Consider the following 20,280-nt stretch of genomic DNA (forward strand, 5'->3'; position numbering starts at 1 on the left):
CCAAATTCGCTTGCCTGGGTGATTGATCTAAGGTGACTGTTCTAGTTTGCCAAAGAGGTGCCAATGCAAAGTATCAGAAATATGTTGACTTTTATAAAGGATATTTATTTGGAGTAAAAGCTTACAGCTCTGAGACCATGAGAAGTCCATCTCAAGGCACCAGAAGAGGTGGCTTTCTCACCTAAGTCAGCTGCCACATGTTGAAGCAGGCCTGCAGGAAATCTCTGCTTGGTCTCTGCCTTCCCCTCCAGGCTCTACCATCTCTTGGAGCTCAGCTGAGGGCAACCAGTCATAGGGCTTGTCTTTTACCGGACCTTTTCTCTCAGGCCTCTTCTCTTCCTCAGGCACCTGCTCTGCTTTTCCCCCTGTTTTCACCTGCAAGCTATCAGGCAAATGACTCATCTGCTTGAGCCTCTCCTTTCTGTCACATGGCAGAGCGCTCTTTTCCAGGTGTGTCTCAGTTTATTATTGGACCAGCAAGAGGGTGGAGACTCAACCTAAGTCTTCCCTTACTGAGGTAGTACAATTAAAAAATAAATCTCACACCCACAGGAGTGGGCCAGCTCACAAGAATAATCTTTCTCTTTTGGGGATTCATAAAATAATTTCAAGCTGCCACAATGACCTTCCTGTGACTCCTTAGCTCTCCTTCAGTGGACAAACCAGACTTAACAACTCATTAATTTTAACTGAATTGAAAAGTTATGTATTTGTTTATACTTGGGCACAGTGGATTAATCAGTGTTTAAAAAATGATTTTAAAAATCTTTACTTTCAGCAAAGTATTGACTCATTTTATTTACAGAAGAGTTGATTTTGGTATTGTTTTCCCTTAATGGTAAACAAAAAGGTTAGATAGCAACAGTCTGAAGAATAATAACTAACTTTATCTTCATTTTAATATATTCTCTTGTCATTTTGTGTACTATAGTAGATTTGTAAACTCTGAAAACGAAATCTGTATTCTAAGGCATTGATCATAAATTTGATGTTACTAAATGGTGTGTGGATGTGTATGCTTTATAAATGTGCACTATAGATTAAACTTTTTGTTATACTAGAAAGATCTGATTACAAGGTGGTAGACTTCCCAGATAACTTTACTCAAAATACCGGTGTCAAGAGGACACCAAAGGGAAAGAGCATATTGCTTTTAAATTCAGAGGGAGAAAAATGCTATTTAAACACAATTCTCAACGGCATAAAGGATAAGAGAATGGAACTAAATTGAAGCTGAAACTAGTTCAGTTAGGTATTAACTTGAGAAAAAAAATTTCTTTCTCTGTGTGTTAGAACATCTTTTTCTAGACTTCTTTAGGATAGTGTACTGAGAGTAGCCAATCTGCAAACTGTTTGTTACTTGTCCAAGAAGAGACGAGAAGCTTTTCCGTGAATGTAAATTAATGCCCTGCTTTTTTTTGTTGAGCATGTTACTATAAAAAATGTCAGCTGAAATAATATGTGCTTTTGTGATGTGCTTGATTTATTTCATTGCAGACTGGTTAACAAACAGTTCACAGACAGGCACCAATTCGTATACATTTTGAGTACCACAGTTTGAGTATCACAGACAGGCACCAATTCATATACATTTTGAGTACCACAGTTTTAGAGTGAATGACTTCTAAACTAGTAGAGTTGAATGTACTCTATTTTTGAAGAAAGCAGACTAGATCAGGTATTTGCAAACATTTATTTTACTAATCTCCAGTAAAGCTAGTGAAACTTTATCACAGTTTCATTGTTCTGATGTATTTTTGGGTCAGCCAGTAATCCAGCATAATAATAAAACAAGTAACGATGGTAATCTCTTTGGGAAAGGAAATTGAAAGAATGGTGGTAGTAATACTCTGTTCTTTTCAAAGCTTTGAACTAAATGCCTTCTGTTTGTGATTTTGATATTGTTAAGCTCTTGGGAGGTTTATAGTTTGATTAAAAAGTACTATCAGCTACAAGAGGTAGAAACTTTGATGTTGAATTTTTGGTGTATTGACATTGATTACAAACTTGGGAAAAATAATTTCTTGTCTTTAACATTGTATATATGTTTGATACTTAAAGTTCATAAATTGAGGACTTTTGATTAGTAGTGTGATCGGAGTGCACAAGAAACCACCGCAAGTTTTCTCTAACGCCTCTGAAACTACCAAAAATTGTCTCTTTCTTCAATAAAATATAAGAACTTGAAAATACTCAGTAAGAAGTTAATCAGTTTCTCAGGTTTAAAAATCAGCTACCCTCTGTAGTCAGCAGTTAGTTTTTTCGTGACAAAATCATATCAGTTATTAGAACATCAAGGTTTCTGTCATTGTTGTGAAAACCCTTACCCCTACTTAATTTCTTTCTCTGGGCCATGATGTCGGTCTGCATTTAGCCTGAATCAACATTTTCAAGATAATAGATTGATAGGGTATTAGGATGAAGGGCTAGTGATTAATTTAATAATTTGAGACTTGGAGATAAGAAAAAAATATTTGCAATAATCATAATTGCCCTTTTCCCTTTTTTTCTCAAAACTGGAAATACATTTTATTTTTGCCACTGTTTGACCTAGATGAGAAAGAGTGTACTTGCATCCCTTGAAGGATACAATGATGATGCCAATAGTTGGGTATCTCAGCTACTCCCAGTATTGGCCTTGAACACATGGGGTTGTTTGTTTTTGAGGTACCAGGGCGAGGAATTGAACCCCAACACTTATATCTGGGAAACTGGCGCTCAACCACTGAGCCACATTGGCTACCCTTAGCTGGTTTCTTCTTTTGTTTGCTTATTGTCTTTTTGTTTTGTTTTGTTGTTTTGTTTTTAGGAGGTATGGGGGAGCAAACCTGGGTCCTCGCATGTGGGAAGCAGGCTCTCGACTGCTTGAGCCACGTCCACTCCCCAGAACACATCTTTTTTTTTTAAATATTTTTTATTGAAGTGTATCATTCCTACATGAACATGCATAAACAAGTATATAGTAAAGATTGTGAACTTACAAAATAAACATACATAACCTTACACAGGGGTCTCATACATCACTCTTCCACCAACTCTTTGCATTGCATTTGTTACAAACTATTCAAGAGCATTGTCAAAATTACTACCAACTGTAGTCCTTATTTACATTTTGTGTATTTTTCCCCCATCTGATAACTATTTTTTTAAAATATGTTTTTGTTACAGATATTGTGAACTTGCAAAACAATCATACAGATGTGTAGATTTCCCATACAACTCCACACACTGGTGAAACATTTGTTACAGATTATGAGACAATATTATCAGGCTGTTACCAACAATCATGGTCCATAGCATACATTTGGCACACTTTTTCTATATACCTCCATTATCAACACAGTACAGCTTTGGCATTGATGCAAGAATGTTATAATATTGCTGTTAACCACAGTCTATAGGTCACACCAATTGTAGTTTTCCCATGCTTTTCCATATTCCCATCACCCTGTAATAGTGATGTACATCTGCTCTAGCTCGCAGAAGGACTCTCTTGCATATGTACCCGTAACCACAATTTGTAACCACTTCCAGGTTCACTGTGTTATTCATTCCCTAGATTATTCTTTAGCATTCTTTTTATTGACATTTACTTTTCCAGACAACATTTTTCAGCCACAATCCCATTTATAAACCAGTTGCTACTCACTATAATGTGTTACCATCAACTCTATCCATCTCCACACTTTTACAGTCAAGTTAATTAAAACTTCTACATACATTAAGCATCCATAGTTCTCATCCCTCCTCTTATCTCCTAATAACCTATACTCTAGGTTTTAATTCCATGTGTTTATTAATGAGACCATGCAATATTTGTCCTTTTGTGTCTGACTTGCTTCATTTAGTATAATGTCTTCAAGACTCATCCATGTAATCACATATGTCCCAATTTCATTTTTTCTTACTACTGCGTTGTATTCCATCATATGTATATACCACATTTTGTTTATCCATTCATTGGTGAATGGACACTTGGGTTGTTTCCATCTTTTGGCAATTGTGAATAACGCCACTATGAACATTGGTATGCAGATGTCTGTTCATGTCATAGTTTTTAGTTTTTCTGGATATATTCCTAGTACAATTGCTGGATCATATGGCAGTTCTATATTTAGCTTCCTCAGGAACCACCAGACTGTCTTCCACAGAAGCTGCACCATTTTACACTTACCAACATCGAAGGAGTGGTCCTATTTCTCCACATGCTCTCCAGCACTTACTGTTGTCTATTTCTTAATAATGGCCATTTTTGTGTTAGATTTTGGTGTTAGATTATATCTCATTGTTGTTTTAATTTGCATTTCCCTAATAGCTAGTGATATGGAGTGTTTTTTTTCATGTGCTTTTTTGGCCATTTTTATTTCCTCTTTGGAGAAATGTCTATTTAAATCTTTTGCCCATTTTTAAATTGGATTTCTTGCTCTTTTATTGTTGAGTTGTATGATCCCTTTATATAGAATGGAAGTCAAACCCTTATCAGATAAGTGGTTTCCAAATATTTTCTCCCATTGACTGGGCTGCCTTTTCAACATCTTGATGAAGTCCTTTGAATCACAGAAATGTTTAAGTTTGTGGAGGTCCCATTTATCCATGTTTTCTTTCATTGCTCGTGCCTTTTGTTGTAAGGTTTAAGAATCCACCACCTATCACCAGGTCTTCAAGATGTATCCCTACGTTTTCTTCTAGGAGCTTTATTGTACTTCCTTTTATGTTTAGGTCTGTGATCCATCTTGAGTTAATTTTTGTATAAGGTGTGAGATAGGGGTCTTCTTTCTTTCTTTTGGCTGTGGATATTCATTTCTCCCAACACCACTTGTTGAATAAACTGTTCTGCCCCAACTGGGAGAGCTTGACAGGCTTATCAAAAATCAGTTGACCGTAGATGTGAGGGTCTCTTTCTGAACTATCAGTTCAGTTCCATTGGTCTATGTGTCTATCTTTATGCCACTACCATGCTGTTTTTACCACTGTAGCTAGGTAATATGATTTAAAGTCTGTAAGTGAGAGTCTTCCAACTTCACTTTTCCTTTTTAAGATGTTGCTGGCTATTCGGGGCCTCTTACCCTTCCAGATAAATTTGATAATTGTGTTTTCCATTTGCTTAAAAAATGCTGGTGAATTGGGATTGCATTGAATCTGTATATCAATTTGGGTAGAGTTGACATCTTAATGATACTTAGTCTTCTAATCCATGAGAATGGAATGTTCTTCCAATTATTTAGGTCTTTTTTGCTTTCTTTTAAAAATGCATTATAGTTTTCTGAATACAAGTGCTTTGCATCCTTAGTTAAGTTTATTCCTAAATATTTGATTCTTTTAGTTGCTATTGTAAATGGAATTTTTTTCCTGACTTCCTCCTCACATTGTGCATTATTAGTGTATAGAAACACCACTGATTTTTGCGTATTGATCTTGTATCCTGATACTCCACTGAAATCATTTATTAGCTCTAGATGGTTTATTGTAGATTTTTTGGGGTTTTCTAGATATACAATCATATCATCTGTGAATAGTGGAAGCTTTAATTCTTCCTTTCCAATCTGGATGCCTTTTATTTCTTTTTCTTGCCTGATTACTCTAGCTAGAGCCTCTAGCACTATATTGAACAACAGTAGTGACAGTGGGCATCCTTGTCTTGTCCCTGATTTCAGCAGGAAAGCTTTTAGTCCTTCACCATTGAGTACAGTGTTAGCTGTGGGTTTTTCATATATGGCCTTTATCATGTTGAGAAAGTTTCCTTCAATTCCTGTTTTTTTGTGGGATTTTTCTCAAGAAAAGATGCTGTATTTTGTCAAATGCCTTTTCTGCGTCAATTGATAAGATCATGTGATTTTTCTTTGATTTATTAATGTGGTGTATTATGCTGATTGATTTTCTTGTGTTGAACCAGCCTTGCGTGCCTGGTATAAAACTCACTTGATTATGATGGATAATTCTTTTAATGTGTTGTTGGATTCGATTAGCAAGTATTTTATTGAGGATTTTTGCATATGTATTCATTAGTGAAATGGGTCTATAATTTTCTTTGTAATATCTTTATCTGGCTTTGGTATTGGGTGATATTGACTTCATAGAATAAGTTTGGTAGCATTCCTTCTTGTTCAGTGTTTTGGAATAGCTTAAGTAAGATTTGTATTAAATCTTCTATGAATGCTTGGTAGAACTAACCTGTGAAACCGTCTGGTCCTGGGCTTTTCATTTTGGGGAGCTGTTTGTTGACTGTTTCAGTCTCTTTTGATTGGTTTATTGAGGCCTTCTGTTTCTTCTAGCATCAGTATATGTTGTTTGTACTTTCCTAGGAATTTTTCCATTTCATCTACATGGTCTAGTTTTTTAGCATAAAGTTGTTGATAGTATCCTTTTATGATCTCTTATGTCTGTGCGTCAGTAGTAAGGTTCCCCTTTTCATTTTTTATTTGACTTATTTGCATCTCTCTTTTTTTCTTAGTCTAGTTAAGGGTTTGTTGATTTTGTTAATGTTCTCTAAGAACCAACTTTTGATTTTGTTAATTATCTCTATTGTTTTTTTGTTCTCAATTTCATTTATTTCTGCTCTGGTCTTTGTTATTTAATTCTGTCTTCTTGCTTTCGGATTAGCTTACTGTTCTTTTTATAGTTCCTCCAGCTGTGTAGTTAGGTCATTGATTTTAGTTCTTCTTTTTATTGTAAGCAGTATAAATTTTCTTCTCAACACTGTGTTCACAGCATCCCATGGGTTATGACATGTTGTATTCTCATTGTCATTTGTCTCGAGATATTTATTTCTATTGAAATTTCTTCTTTTTTTTTTTTTTTTTTAAAGATTTATTTATTTTATTTAATTCCCCCCCCTCCCCTGGTTGTCTGTTCTTGGTGTCTGTTTGCTGCGTCTTGTTTCTTTGTCCGCTTCTGTTGTCGTCAGCGGCACGGGAAGTGTGGGCGGCGCCATTCCTGGGCAGGCTGCTCTTTCTTTTCACGCTGGGCGGCTCTCCTCACGGGCGCACTCCTTGCGCGTGGGGCTCCCCCACGCGGGGGACACCCTTGCGTGGCACGGCACTCCTCGCGCGCATCAGCACTGCGCATGGGCCAGCTCCACACGGGTCAAGGAGGCCCGGGGTTTGAACCGCGGACCTCCCATATGGTAGACGGACGCCCTAACCACTGGGCCAAAGTCCGTTTCCCTGAAATTTCTTCTTTGACCCACTGATTATTTAAGATTGTGTTGTTTAATCTCCATATGTATGTGAATTTTCCCTTTATTTGCTGCTTGTTGATTTCCAACTTTATTCCATGATGATCAGAGAAAGTGCTTTGTATAATTCCGATTTTGTTGAATTTATTGAGATAGGTTTGTGATCCAACATATGGTCTATCCTTGAGAATGATCCATGAGCACTTGAAAAGAATGTATATCCTGCTGTTTTGGGGTGCAGTGTTCTGTATATGTCTATTCGGTTTAGTCCATTTGTCATATTTTTCAGGCTCTCTTTTCTTTATTGATCTTCTGCCCAGATGTTCTATCCAGTGCTGAGAGTGGTGTATTGAAGTCTCCAACTATTATTGTAGAGATATCTGCTTCTCCCTTCAGTTTTGCCAGTGTTTGCCTCATGTATCTTTGGGCATCCTGGTTAGGTGCATATATATTTATGATTGTTACTTCTTCCTGGTGAACCATCCCCTTTATTAATATGTAATGTCTTTCCTTGTCTCTAATAAACAGTTTTGCTTTTAAAGTCTATATCATTAGATATAAGTATAGCTACCCCAGCTTTTTTTTGGTTACTGCATGCATGGGATATCTATTTCCAACCTTTCACTTTCAGTTTATTGGAATCCTTGGGTCTAAGGTGAGTCTTTGCAGACAATGTTTAGATGGCTTATATTTTCTTTTCTGCCAGTTTGTGTCTTTTGATTGGGGAGTTTAATCCATTAACATTCAATGTTATTACTGTAAAGGCAGTCCTTATTTCATTCATTTTGATCTTTGCATTTTATCTGTCATTTTATATTTGACACTTTTAGTTACTGTTACTGATACAGTTGTCATTTCTAGACTCTCTTCCAGGTGTCTTTCTTCTGTCTTTTTTTTTTAGGCTGTAACACCACCTTAAGTATTTCTTGCAAAGCAGGTCTTTTTGTTATAAACTCAGTTTCTGTTTATCTGTGACTATTCTAATCTCACCCTCATTTTTAAAAGATAGTTTTGCTGGGTTAAAATTCGTGGCTGGCAGTTTTTCTCCTGCAGTATCTTAGATATATCATACCACTGCCTTCTTTTTTTTTTTTTTTTTTTAATTCATTTTTTAAAAATATTACATTCAAAAAATATGAGGTCCCTTTCAACCCCACCGCCCCCTCCCCACCACTCCCCCCACATCTACATTTTCTCCCATCATCATGACACATCCATTGCATTTGGTAAGTACATCTCTGGGCATCGCTCACCTCACAGTCATGGTCCACATCATAGCCCATACTCTCCCACGTTCCATCCAGTGGGCCCTGGGAGGATCTACAATGTCCCGTAATTGTCCGTGAAGCACCACCGAGGACAACTCCAAGTCCCAAAAACGCCTCCACATCTCATCTCTTCCTCCCATTCCCCGCACCCAGCAGCTACCATGGCCACTTTTCCTACACCAATGCCACATTTTCTCTGTGAACATTGGATTGGTTGTGTCCATTGCACATCTATGTCAAGAGGGGGCTTAGAATCCACATGGATACTGGATGCAATCCTCCTGCTTTCAGTTGTAGGCACTCTAGGCTCCATGGTGTGGTGGTTGACCTTCTTCAACTCCATGTTAGCTGAGTGGGGTAAGTCCAATAAATCAGAATGTAGGAGTTGATGTCTTTTGAGGTTCAGGGCCTGGCTATCATATTGTCAGTCCAGAGATTCAAATCCCCTAGATATATCTTAAACCCCAGCACCAACTACAATTCCAGTAAAGTAGCATGAAAGTCTTGTGAAAAGAGATCACATCTGAGTCCAGTTCCATCACGCAGAAACACCAGCTCCAAAGAAGGGCCAACTGACATGGCAGTGAACCCCATCTGCCATGACCATAGAACCCGTGGGTCTCTTTAGCCCTCAATAGAACCAATACCTGGGGTTGTAACTACTTTATTTGTCTCTGAGACTCTGCTCAGGTGTGCATAAGGGCAATCCTTCTGACAACCTCCAGACTCTTTTTTAGAGACCCATAGCCATATAAACTCATTTCTCCTTTCCATTTGTCAAACAGCATTTTAAACTCCTGTTATTATATATAGACAGGGATGTTCTACTGGTCCGCGTTGAACCTTTAAACCACTGCCTTCTTGCCTCCATAGTTTCTCGTGAGAAATCAGCACTTAATCTTATTGGGTATCCCTTAAATGTTATGCATTGCTTTTTTCTTGCAGCTCTCAGAATTCTCTTTGTCTCTGGCATTTGACATTCTGATTAGTATGTGTCTCGGAGTTGGTCTGTTTTGACTTTTTCAGATGGGAATACATTGTGCTTCTTGGACATGGATATCTATGTCCTTCAATGGGGTTGGGAAATTTTCCACCATTATTTCTTCAAATATTCCTTCTGCCCCTTTTCTCTTCTCTTCTTCTTCTGGGACACCCATGACATGTATGTTTGCACGTCTTTTGCTGCCATTTAGTTCCCTGAGCCCCTGTTCAATTTTTTCCATTATTTTCTTCATTTGTTCTTTTGTTTGTTCCCTTTCAGAGGCCATGTCTTCAAGCTTGCTGATCCTTTCTTCTGCTTCCTCAAATCTGCTATTATATGCTTCCAGTGTATTCATTTCTTCTCCTTTCATTTCCATAAGGTCTGCTATTTTTGTGTGTATACCTTCACATTCTTCTTTGTGCATCCAATGTCTTCTTAATATCCTTAATCTCTTTAGTCATCTCACTGAATTTATTAAGGAGATGTGTTTGACCATCTGAGATTAGTTGTCTCAACTCCTGTGTGTCATCTGTGGGCTTATCTTGTTCCTTTAATTGGGCCATCTCTTCCTGTTTCTTGGTATAGATTGTAATATTTTGTTGGCATTTCTGCATCTGGCTTGCTAGATGTATTTATTCTAGGTGTAGTTTCTGCCTTTAGTTTAGGGATTTCTTATCTTTTCTCCCTTGCTGGTTGTATAGTAGGGGCCAAGGATGTAGTTGGTGCTGTAAGCTATAAAGGCCAAAGCTGCCCATGTTGCCCCAGGAAGTGATAAAGCTTCTCCCACCTTTCTCCTCATTAAGGCATAGGTATAGAGCTGCAGCCATGTATAATAATCCGAATTGAACACAACAAGACCGTCTGTAGTCACCTGGAAACACTGATGAAGCCTCACACCCTTTTCTCCCCTACCTTAGGCAGGGATGGAACTATAGTTTTGGTCAGTAATCTGTGCTGTGTGGGTCCAAAATGACCACAGTTGCTCAGGTAAACTGATATAGCACCAGACCCTCTACCTTCCAGGGGTGGGAATGGACTGTTTGGAGTGCCCAACAATCTAATCTCTATCGGCCAAATATGCCTGCAGTTGCCCTGAGAGGTTGAGTGAGTACTGTCCCTTCTCCCTTTTAGGGGGTGGAAACAGAACCACAAATGCTCAACAGTTCAGTCCTGTAGGCTGAAAGTACCCACCGTTGCCCAGAGAGGCTGAGGAAGCACCAGCTCCCTCCTGTCCTATTGGGTGGTAGGAGTAGTTCTATGGACGCTCAACAGTTCAGTCCCTTTAGGCCAAGAATACCTGCTCTTCCCTGGAGAGGCTGAGGAAACACCAGCCCCCTTCTGTCCTCTTAAGGCACATGGTTGGATCCACAATCACCCAACAGTTCAGACCTTGTTGGCTGAAAGCACCCACTGTAGTCCAGAGAGGCTGTGGATACACCAGACCCCTCCTGTCTTATTGGGGGTGGGGGTGGATTCATAGGCATCCAATAATCCAGTCCATGCAAGCCAAAGGTCTGCCATTGCCCAAAAAGACTGTTGGAAGACCAGCCCCCTCTTTTCCTATTGGGGGGTGACAATGGGTCCACAAGTACCCAACAGACGAGGTTATGTGGGCCGAAAGCACCTGCAGTTACCCAGAGAGGCTGGGCAAACACCGTCCATCTCTTGTCCTATTGGGGATGGAGGTGGAGCCATAGGTGCCAAACAGGCTTTTGCAGCCCAAACCTGTCTGAAGTTGCCCTGAGAGATTAAGACAACACCAGCTCCCTCCTATCCGGTGGGGGGACAGAGGTGGAGATGGGCTTATAGGCACTACACAAACCTGTTTGTCTGGGCTGAAAACTCCTGCCATTGCCCAGAGAGGCTGAGGATACCCAGCTCCTCTCCTATTCTCTTGGGATACAGGGATGTAGCCCCAGGTGTCCAACTATTCACCCTCTGCCAGCAGAGAGCACTTGCAGTTGCCTGGAGAGCTTGGTGCAGATCCTGCCAGCTACTTCTCTGCTGGAGGTGGGGCTGGAGCCTCGGTTAGGGCTGCAGTCTGACCTTGATGGAAAGAAAGATGCCGTCCCTAACTTCACTGGATTTCAGTCAGCCAGGCTTCCTCTCATGCCAGGGGGCAGAGTCAAAATGGCAGCTACCAGACTCTTTCCTACTTGAACATGCTCAGACCGTAGATGTCTCTAAGATTATACTTTATCCAACCGAGTCCACTGATCAGTAGCCGAGGTCAGTGGACAACTGTCTCTTCTTCCATCATTTATGGGAAATGGAGCTTCCAACTCCAGCCACGAATAGCTCCTGAGGTGGCTTACACCCCTAGAATAGGATGGGCACCAGCCTCTGCAGTGTGGCTTGCAGTTTCCCAGAGAGGTGGTGCAGATCCCCCCAGCTTCCTCCCTGCAGGATGTGGCTACTGTGGTTTAGGGTAGACCTGCAATCCAACCTGGGTGGAAAGAAGATGGTCCTTACAAGCACTATGATTTTCAGTCAGCTCCTCTTTCCCTCGTGCCTGGGGTGGAATCAAAATGGTGGCCACCAGCTTCCCTCTGTCCTGAACAGGCTCAAAGTTTAGTTGTTTCTAGGATTCTACTTCAGCCTGCCAAATCCACTAATCAGTAGCTGAAGTTGGTGCCACACTGCGTTTTCCTCCTGTTTATATGGTGGGAAATGGAACTTCTGACTCCAGCCATGGAATGGATCCTGAGGCGGCTTGTATACCACAAGCACCGACTTCCGCGGTGTGGAATGCTTTACTCATGATTCCTCTGTGCAGATGGGTAGTCTCCTGCTTCCACGCTCAAGGATGTTGCAGGATACTCCTCTGGTCTCCTGGGTCCTCCAAACAGGTGCTTTAGGTGGCACTGGGTGACCACCATCTGCCCTGTTTCACAAGTCGTCTCCGGGAGCTCCTTACTCTGCTGCCATCTTGGCTCCACATGTAGACTTTTTGAAAAATAAATTTCCATTTTGAAAAGCTAGTGAGTTGATATATTTTTCCAGATTATTTTTTAATAAAACTTAAAAAAATGATGGTGGTAGACCTAGTTGCGGGAAGCGGACTTGGCCCAGTGGTTAGGGCATCCATCTACCACATGGAAGGTCCGCGGTTCAAATCCTGGGCCTCCTTGACCCATGTGGATCTGGCCCATGCACAGTGCTAACGCGTGCAAGGATGTCCCCTGCGTAGGGGAGCCCCACGCTCAAGGACTGCGCCCCATAAGGAGAGCCGCCCAGTGCGAAAGAAAGTGCAGCCTGCCTAAGAATGGTGCCGCCCACACGGAGAGCTGACACAACAAAATGATTCAACAAAAAGAGACACTGATTCCCGTGCCGCTGACAACAACAGAAGTGGACAAAGAAGACGACGCAGCAAATAGACACATAGAACAGACAGCTGGGGTGGGGAGAGAAGTAAATAAATCTTTAAAAAAAAGTAGTTGTTAAATTCCTCATCTGTGGAAGTCAGTTTTTTTGTACTTACTGTTATAAATACTTGTAACTATTTACTAATATTTTTGAAAAAATTTTACTTAATTGCTAATGGAATAAGATTATCTGAAGTTATTGTAAAAAAAAAAAAAAGAAGCTACTCAGTCAACATAGCAAAGGGAAGAATGGAAATAGTAAGCAGCCTCAAAAATAGAAAACATAGAATAAGATGACAAGTACAAACATTCAAAAATATTATAACCATAAAATTCAAATAGTTTGTTTTGCTATTCAAAGGCAGACTTTTGTATTTTAAATCCAGTAGTTTTTTGTTTATAACAGATATAGCCCATATTTTGAGAATTTGTACCTAGAATTTAAAAGTTCTCATTTCATGAATTGAATGTTTTATCTTTGTGAAATGACCTTTTTTATTTCTGCTAATGCTTTTTTTCTTTGTAGTCTATTTTGTCTGATACTAGTGTTGTGAATCGGCTTTCTTTTGGTTAAAATTTGCAAAATATTCCTTTTCCCATTCTTTTACTTAATAACTTTATCTTTCTTTATATATGTTTTAAAGATTTATTTATTTCTCCCCACCTCCTCATTGTTAGCATTTGCTGTGTTTGTTCATCCTCTTAGTTCCTTTACAAGGCACCACGAACTGAACCTGGTACCTCTGATATGGGAGGGAGGTGCATAATTGCTTAAGCCACCTCCATTCTGTGCTTTGTTGTGTCTTTCATGGTGTTTTTCTTCTTGTGTCTCTTGTTGCATCAGCTTGCTGTGCCTGGCCATCATGCCATCTACCTTCTTACTCGTCCTCTTTAGGAGGCACCAGGAACCTTACTCCCTGCTTTGTTGGTTCTCTTATTATTTTTTTCTTGTGTCTCTTGTTGCATCAGCTTGCCACACCTGTCTTTTGTGCCAGCTCACTGTCTTCTTTAGGAGGCACCAGGTACCTGCCATGTGGTAGACAGGAGCTCAGTCACTTGAGCCACATCCACTTCCCTATCCTTATATTTTAAATTGGCTTGTTGTAAACACATATGATGGAATTTATCGTTTTCATTCTTTGAGCACTGCTTTTTAACTGCAGCTTTTAGTCCATTTTTATTTCATGTAATTTCTGATGTATTTTTTATACCCCCCCCCCCGCCAATGTGGCTTGCTTGCTGTCTGCTCTCTGTGTCCATTTGCTGTGCATTCTTCTGTGTGTATGTATTTATTTTTTATTTATCCCTGCCCCCCCACCTCGCGTCTTGCTTGTTGTTTACTCTCTATGTCTATTCACTATGCACTCTTCTGCATTTTTACTTGTCTCCCTTTTTTGTTGCATCACCTTGCTGGTTTGGCACTCTGCGGCACTTGCAGGCTGGTCGGCTTTCCCTGGCGCTTGCCGGCTGGTCTGCCTTCACAAGGAGGCTCCGGGACAGAAACTCAGGGCCTCCCATATGGTAGACAGAAGCCCAACTGATTGAGCCACAGCCACTTTCCTTCTGATATATTTTTGTTTACCTCTATTATTTTATATTTCATGCTTTCTCTTTACCCCGTTATTTTTTTCTTCCACAGGCCCCTTTTTGTCATTTCTGATCTCTGCCAGTATTTTCAAGTTTATCATTCTTTGAGAGGGGATTTCCCTTTGCTTCTGCCAGGCACTTGGGGCAGTACCAATCTTTTTTTTTCTTTAATGAAAAGTTTCAAACATTCAAAAGTATGGTAAACACAGATATATGTCACGTAACTCAACAGTTACCCAAGTTGTATCTTTCTTGTTTTGCTTGTTACGCCCCAGCTTTTTTTTTCTCAAATTCATCTCTAACAGATAAGGACTTTTAGTTTTTAACATATCCACAAAACCATTATTACATATAAAGAAATTGTAAAAGTAAGTCTTTGGTATGAGATAATCCATTAATGTTCACATTTTCACATTTCCTCAGTCATCTCATGAATGGTTTTTTACAGCTTATGTGTTTAAATGCATATCCTCTCAAAATTCACAGGCAGTATTTGGTTATATCTCTTAGATTTTTAAAAATTTATAATTGGTAATTTAATCTAGAAACGATTAAAATCTGGTAGAGGTTTGAGAAGAATCTTTTATAGGTGATAGTATGTACTTCATATTACATTACATCAGGGGATATATATAATGTCTGACTGGTTTTCTTTGTGTGTGATAAGATTGATTCAGGTGTTATCAACCTTATGGATCCATTATAAAGTTCCTATCACCTAATTAATGGTACCCATTGATGATCTTTGCCCAGAATCATTATTTTACTTGGGGTTCTAAAATGGTGATGTTCTTCCATCCTCTTTTTTTTTTTTTTAAGATATATTTATTTTATTTGTTTCTCTCCCCTTCTCCCTCCCCCCTCCGCCCACCGCCCCAGTTGTCTGTTCTCTGTGTCTGTTTGCTGCGTGTTCTTTGTCCACTTCTGGTGTTGTCAGCGGCACGGGAATCTGTGTTTCTTTTTGTTGCGTCATCTTGTTGTGTCAGCTCTCCGTGTGTGTGGCGCCATTCCTGGGCAGGCTGCACTTTCTTTCTCACGGGGCGGCTCTCCTTACAGGGCGCACTCCTTGCATGTGGGGCTCCCCTATGGGGGGTCCACCCCTGAGTGACACATCAGAGCTGCACATGGGCCAGCTCCACACGGGTCAAGGAGGCCCGGGGTTTGAACCGCGGACCTCCCATGTGGTAGATGGACGCCCTAACCACTGGGCCAAGTCCGCTTCCCTCCATCCTCTTTTATTAGCTGGAATTATTAGCAGGGTACAAGAGAGTTTTGCCTCATTAACTATTTGGTTACTCTGAAATATGGTTTGTACATGAAATGCTTGATAAATATTTTGTTCTTTTCCCTTATTTACTAGTTTTCAGAATATTGCATTTTTGCCCTAGCATCTTTCAAATATAATTGTTTATTTAGTACTAATATGAACTCATGGATTTTTAACATAGTTGATAATAATATTGCATTCTTTTTCTTTTTGATGGTTTTTTAAGAGTACCCTTCTGGTTGGTTCCTTTGAACTTCTGATATGACAATCCAAGTAGTATTTGATAGCTTCCTTGTTTTTTACTTTGACTAGGTGTTCCTTGCTCCTCTTGTACATTTCCTACTCTAGAACCAAAGTCAGCCAAAAAGCCCAGGTTCCTTTTAATGCAAATAGTGTTTAGAGATTATATGTATGTTAAGTGTACACATTTTTTGAGTCATTACCCCTAAGCCTTTTCATTTGACAGAGCTAGAAAATACCTTTTTATGAGAAAAAATAGATCATGACTTTATGCTATTTACCGTTCTAATTTAAGATTGCAAGAATTTTACTGTTGATTTTATATGTATCTCTTTTCACTTACACTGAAAATCTTGATTCCTAACATAAATAATTGCTTGCTTTACTCAAATGTGTGTGTAGGTGTGTCTATATAAAATAGTTGCAAATAATAGTGGCTACATTACCACCAATGAGACTATAAATGTTGAGTAAAATTTCTATGTGATTCTCTTATTTTTAGAAGTAGGCAGTCAAAATACTGTGCTTTAGAAATTATGTGAAATAGTTCTCCATGAAATTGCTATCAAGTAGATATGTGCATTTATTATTTTAGCGTTTCTTAGGGGTCACTTTTTCTTTATTTAATTTTGTTCTGTAATTATATGAAACATTTATATGGTTCCATAATCAAAACTCTGTAAAGTACAGTATGTTGAGAGAGATCTTGTTTTCATCCCTGTCCCTTCTCCCCATTCCCACCCACCATAGGTTACCATTTTATTTTTAGTTTTTGGTGTATCATTCCTTGTTTTTTTTTTTCCTTTTTCAAAGATAGGTCTTTATATAGTCATAGCCTTCCTTCTTACACAAAGGTAGACATAGTATACATATTCTGTGTTCCTTTTTTTTTTTTTTTTTTTCAGCTAGCAGTACCTCTTAGAGGTCATTCCATTAGAGGTTTCATATTCCGTTTTACAATGGCATGGTACTCCGTCGTACTGTTGCACCATAGTTTATTCACCAGTGCCCTATTGATGGGTAGTTTGGTCATTTCCTGCTTTTTGCTATAATAGCAAATGCCTCAATGAATTATCTCATACAACTATCATTTAGTATTTTTGCCAGTGTATCTTGGGAGATTTACCTGCAAGTGAAATGCTGAGTCACAGTAAATGCATATCCATTTTTTCTCTTTATTGCCAAATCCCCCTCCATGTGGGGTTTAAACATTTTGCCTTCTTATCAGCATAGGAGAATTCGTATTTGCCCACAACTTTACCAGCAGAGCACTTCATTAAGCTTTTCTTCCTTTTATTATTAGTTCATTAGTATTTTTCTTCTCAATGTTTAGATGTTCTTTTTGTATTAGGACTATTAGCCAGGTTGTTAATACTGAGGTTAGGTTTGCCAAGATGTATCAACAAGGTCCCTTGGAACAAAAGCAGTACCCCACAATGATTTTGCTTTCCCTTAACTTTTCTTTTTTTAATTTTTTTTTGCTTTTTAAAAAAATGTATTGACGTGTATTGCTCATACACAAACATACATAAACAATAAGTGTATAGTAATAGTTGTGAGCTTACAAAACAAACGTACATAACATCATACAGGACTCTAGTACCTCACCCTATCACCAATACCTTGCATTGTTGTTAAACATTTTTAACTAATGATTAAAGAGTATTGTCAAAATATTACCACTAACCAAAATATTTTTTACCTCATCCCACCCTATTATTATATTATCTTTATATCATTTATATATAGACATAGATAAACAATTAGTGTACAGTAAAAGTTGTGAACTTACAAAGTAAACATGCATAACATCATACAGGGGTCCCATACATCAGTCATCCACCAATACCTTGCATTGTAGTGAGACGTTTGTTACAAATTATGAAAGAATATTGTCAAAATCTTACTATCTTAAGTTTTGATTTACTAATTCTATACTGTCATGTTAGGTCTTCATTGATTTTATGAATTTATATTTTTATACTTTATCTGGCAAATTTAGTTGATTTTTTGCAAGAAGTTATTTCCAAATAACCTAGCCTACCATAGCTCTTAAAAAGGAAGTATTTTATCCTTTGATTTTTTTTTAGTTCTATTTTCTGATTTGATGTTTCATTTACAAAAAATTAGTTTACATGTGTACATTTTAAAGTTATATTCATTTTTTAGAATTTGCACCTTTAAATTTTTAATAAAGCAATGTATTTATAGTCATAATGGATGCGTTTATGAATATTAAAAGCAAAAATGAAGTTCATTTTAAGTAGTGCATGTCCTTGCTTTTAGTGGTCGTTTTTTCCGTATCTTTACTACCTAACCTAGTGGTTCTCATATTGGTGCTCAATAAATGGTAAGCAAACAAATGAATGCATATAAATTCAGGGAATTTAAATTAGTATATGGTATTCTTTAGTGTAGTATATATTAAAGTACAGCGTTGTTTAAATGTCTTGAAATTCAGCAGACACTTATTGAACACTTAACTGTGTACAAATCATTATTTTAAGATTGTGGATATACATTTATGAACAAGAAATGATCCCTGCCCTTAAGAAGTTTAATATGGAGCACCTATCACTTGTTCAGTCTTAGTGGGCTTTTTGTTGTGTACCTATATATTTAAAATAGCAGTATTTTACTTAATATTTGGTTAAAATTACCAGCATAGGATATTGAAGAGTTCCTAGAAAACTTTGCTCTCCTCTTGTTCTTGTTTCAGGGCTCCTACTGATTCCACTTTGATTTTAGTTCTCAGTCATCTCATGTTTTCAGAAAGATCTCATCTTAACTAATCATCCATCTCTATGGGGTTTTGTCATGTCCCTTTTAGGCCAATTGTGACTTTAAAGGTTCTAAATTTAATTAACTATCCTTTCATTTACTCTTTTTAAATTATGCTTATGCAACCTCACCATATAGCTTCTCCAGTACCATACCTTCCTAGTAATAAAAGTAATCAGTTTATGTATTTTGTGTTTTTGTAAATTTTAATAATTTTTAAACTACTTTCTAGGAAATGATTAAAGAAAAGTTAGAATTAAATATTCACCTCCTCAGCCATCTAAAACTCATCCTTGATTTATCTTGATTTACCTTTTAGTATTCATGTGTATGTATGTGCGTATCCTCCATTACATACATAAACTTGCGCTATAATGATGTTAAAACACAACCATATTATGTTTTTACCTCATAATTTTCTTCTAATTTAAACTTATTGCTAATGACTGATAGAATTTTAATTTAAAAAATATATATATATTTAAATCCTTTAGGATATATAAGCAAGTAAAAGTGCATAAACAAATAGCTCTGATCTTGGGAGAAAAAACTAAATTCTTTCAACCAATTACATACTTCATTGTCTTTGTCATTTAAAATATGAAACCAATTTTTTTTGTTCACATTTAAAAATTTTTTTTAAAGATACATAAATCACACAAATGTTACATTAAAAAATATGAGATTCCCATATACCCCACTCCTCACACCCTCCATTCCTCCCACATCAACAGTTTATTTCATTAGTGTGGTACATTCATTGCATTTGATGAGTACATCTTGGAGCATTGCTATACAGCATGGATTATAGTTTATGTTGTTGTTTACATTCTCTCCCATTCATTCAGTGGATTTTGGCAGGTTATATAATATCCTGCATCTGTCTTTGCAATATTGTTGAGGACAGCTCCAAGTTCTGAAAATAGCCCAATATCACTCCTCTCTTTCCCTCTCCCTGCCTTCAGCAACTCCTGTAGCCACTGTCTCCATATCAATGATATAATTTCTTCCATTGCTAGAGTTACAATAATTCTATAGTAGAATACAAGTAAGTCCACTCTAACCCATATTTTATTCCTCCATCCTTTATAATTAATACTATTTTTACTTACAATTATTCTTGAGAAAACATTGCTAATTATTTTTTATAAGAAAAAATGAGTAAGCAGAATTAAACAATGAAACTCTTAAATATCCTTGTAATTTCATAAGTTGCAACAACATTCTTTCATATAAATTAGGAAGTAATATATGTGTTGCCTCTTTCATCTTTATACATGTTGGGTTTCCGTTTTGGTTTTATGCCATGCTAACATTTGATCTGTGGATCTGATATGTTTTTTCCAACAACAGTAAATATAGGAGACCAATCTAAAAGCAGACCAACTTTATTTTAATCCATTTAGGGATATAGAAGTTGGAACATTTCATAGTTTCTTAAATATGTTTCAAAATGACTTCCTTGTCTATTTTGCTTTAGTTTTTACCAGATTCGTGCATCCATGAAAATTCCACCAAGAATTCCCCACAGAGTAGAAGCTAGTTTGTTACATGCAACAGGTAAGCCAAGGAATATTTTCAAGTTTTAAAAAAATCAAACACAACATTTAATG

General features: G+C 37.8%; 1 protein-coding gene across 48 annotated transcripts in view; it reads left to right on the forward strand.

The window, feature by feature from the left end:
- FAM135A (family with sequence similarity 135 member A) overlaps positions 1-20,280 on the forward strand; it is a 123,270-nt gene that overhangs the window by 19,166 nt on the left and 83,824 nt on the right. For 27 of the 48 annotated variants that reach the window (XM_004482922.5, XM_004482928.5, XM_004482925.5 and 24 more), the window contains one exon: positions 20,148-20,227. The exons of the other annotated variants lie outside the window; for them this stretch is intronic. In XM_004482922.5, coding sequence (XP_004482979.1) covers positions 20,148-20,227 — 80 coding nt within the window. The remainder of the gene's footprint in view (positions 1-20,147; positions 20,228-20,280) is intronic. 48 annotated transcript variants of the gene reach the window in all.

Source organism: Dasypus novemcinctus, chromosome 11, assembly GCF_030445035.2.
Source record: "Dasypus novemcinctus isolate mDasNov1 chromosome 11, mDasNov1.1.hap2, whole genome shotgun sequence".
Taxonomy (NCBI): domain Eukaryota; kingdom Metazoa; phylum Chordata; class Mammalia; order Cingulata; family Dasypodidae; genus Dasypus; species Dasypus novemcinctus.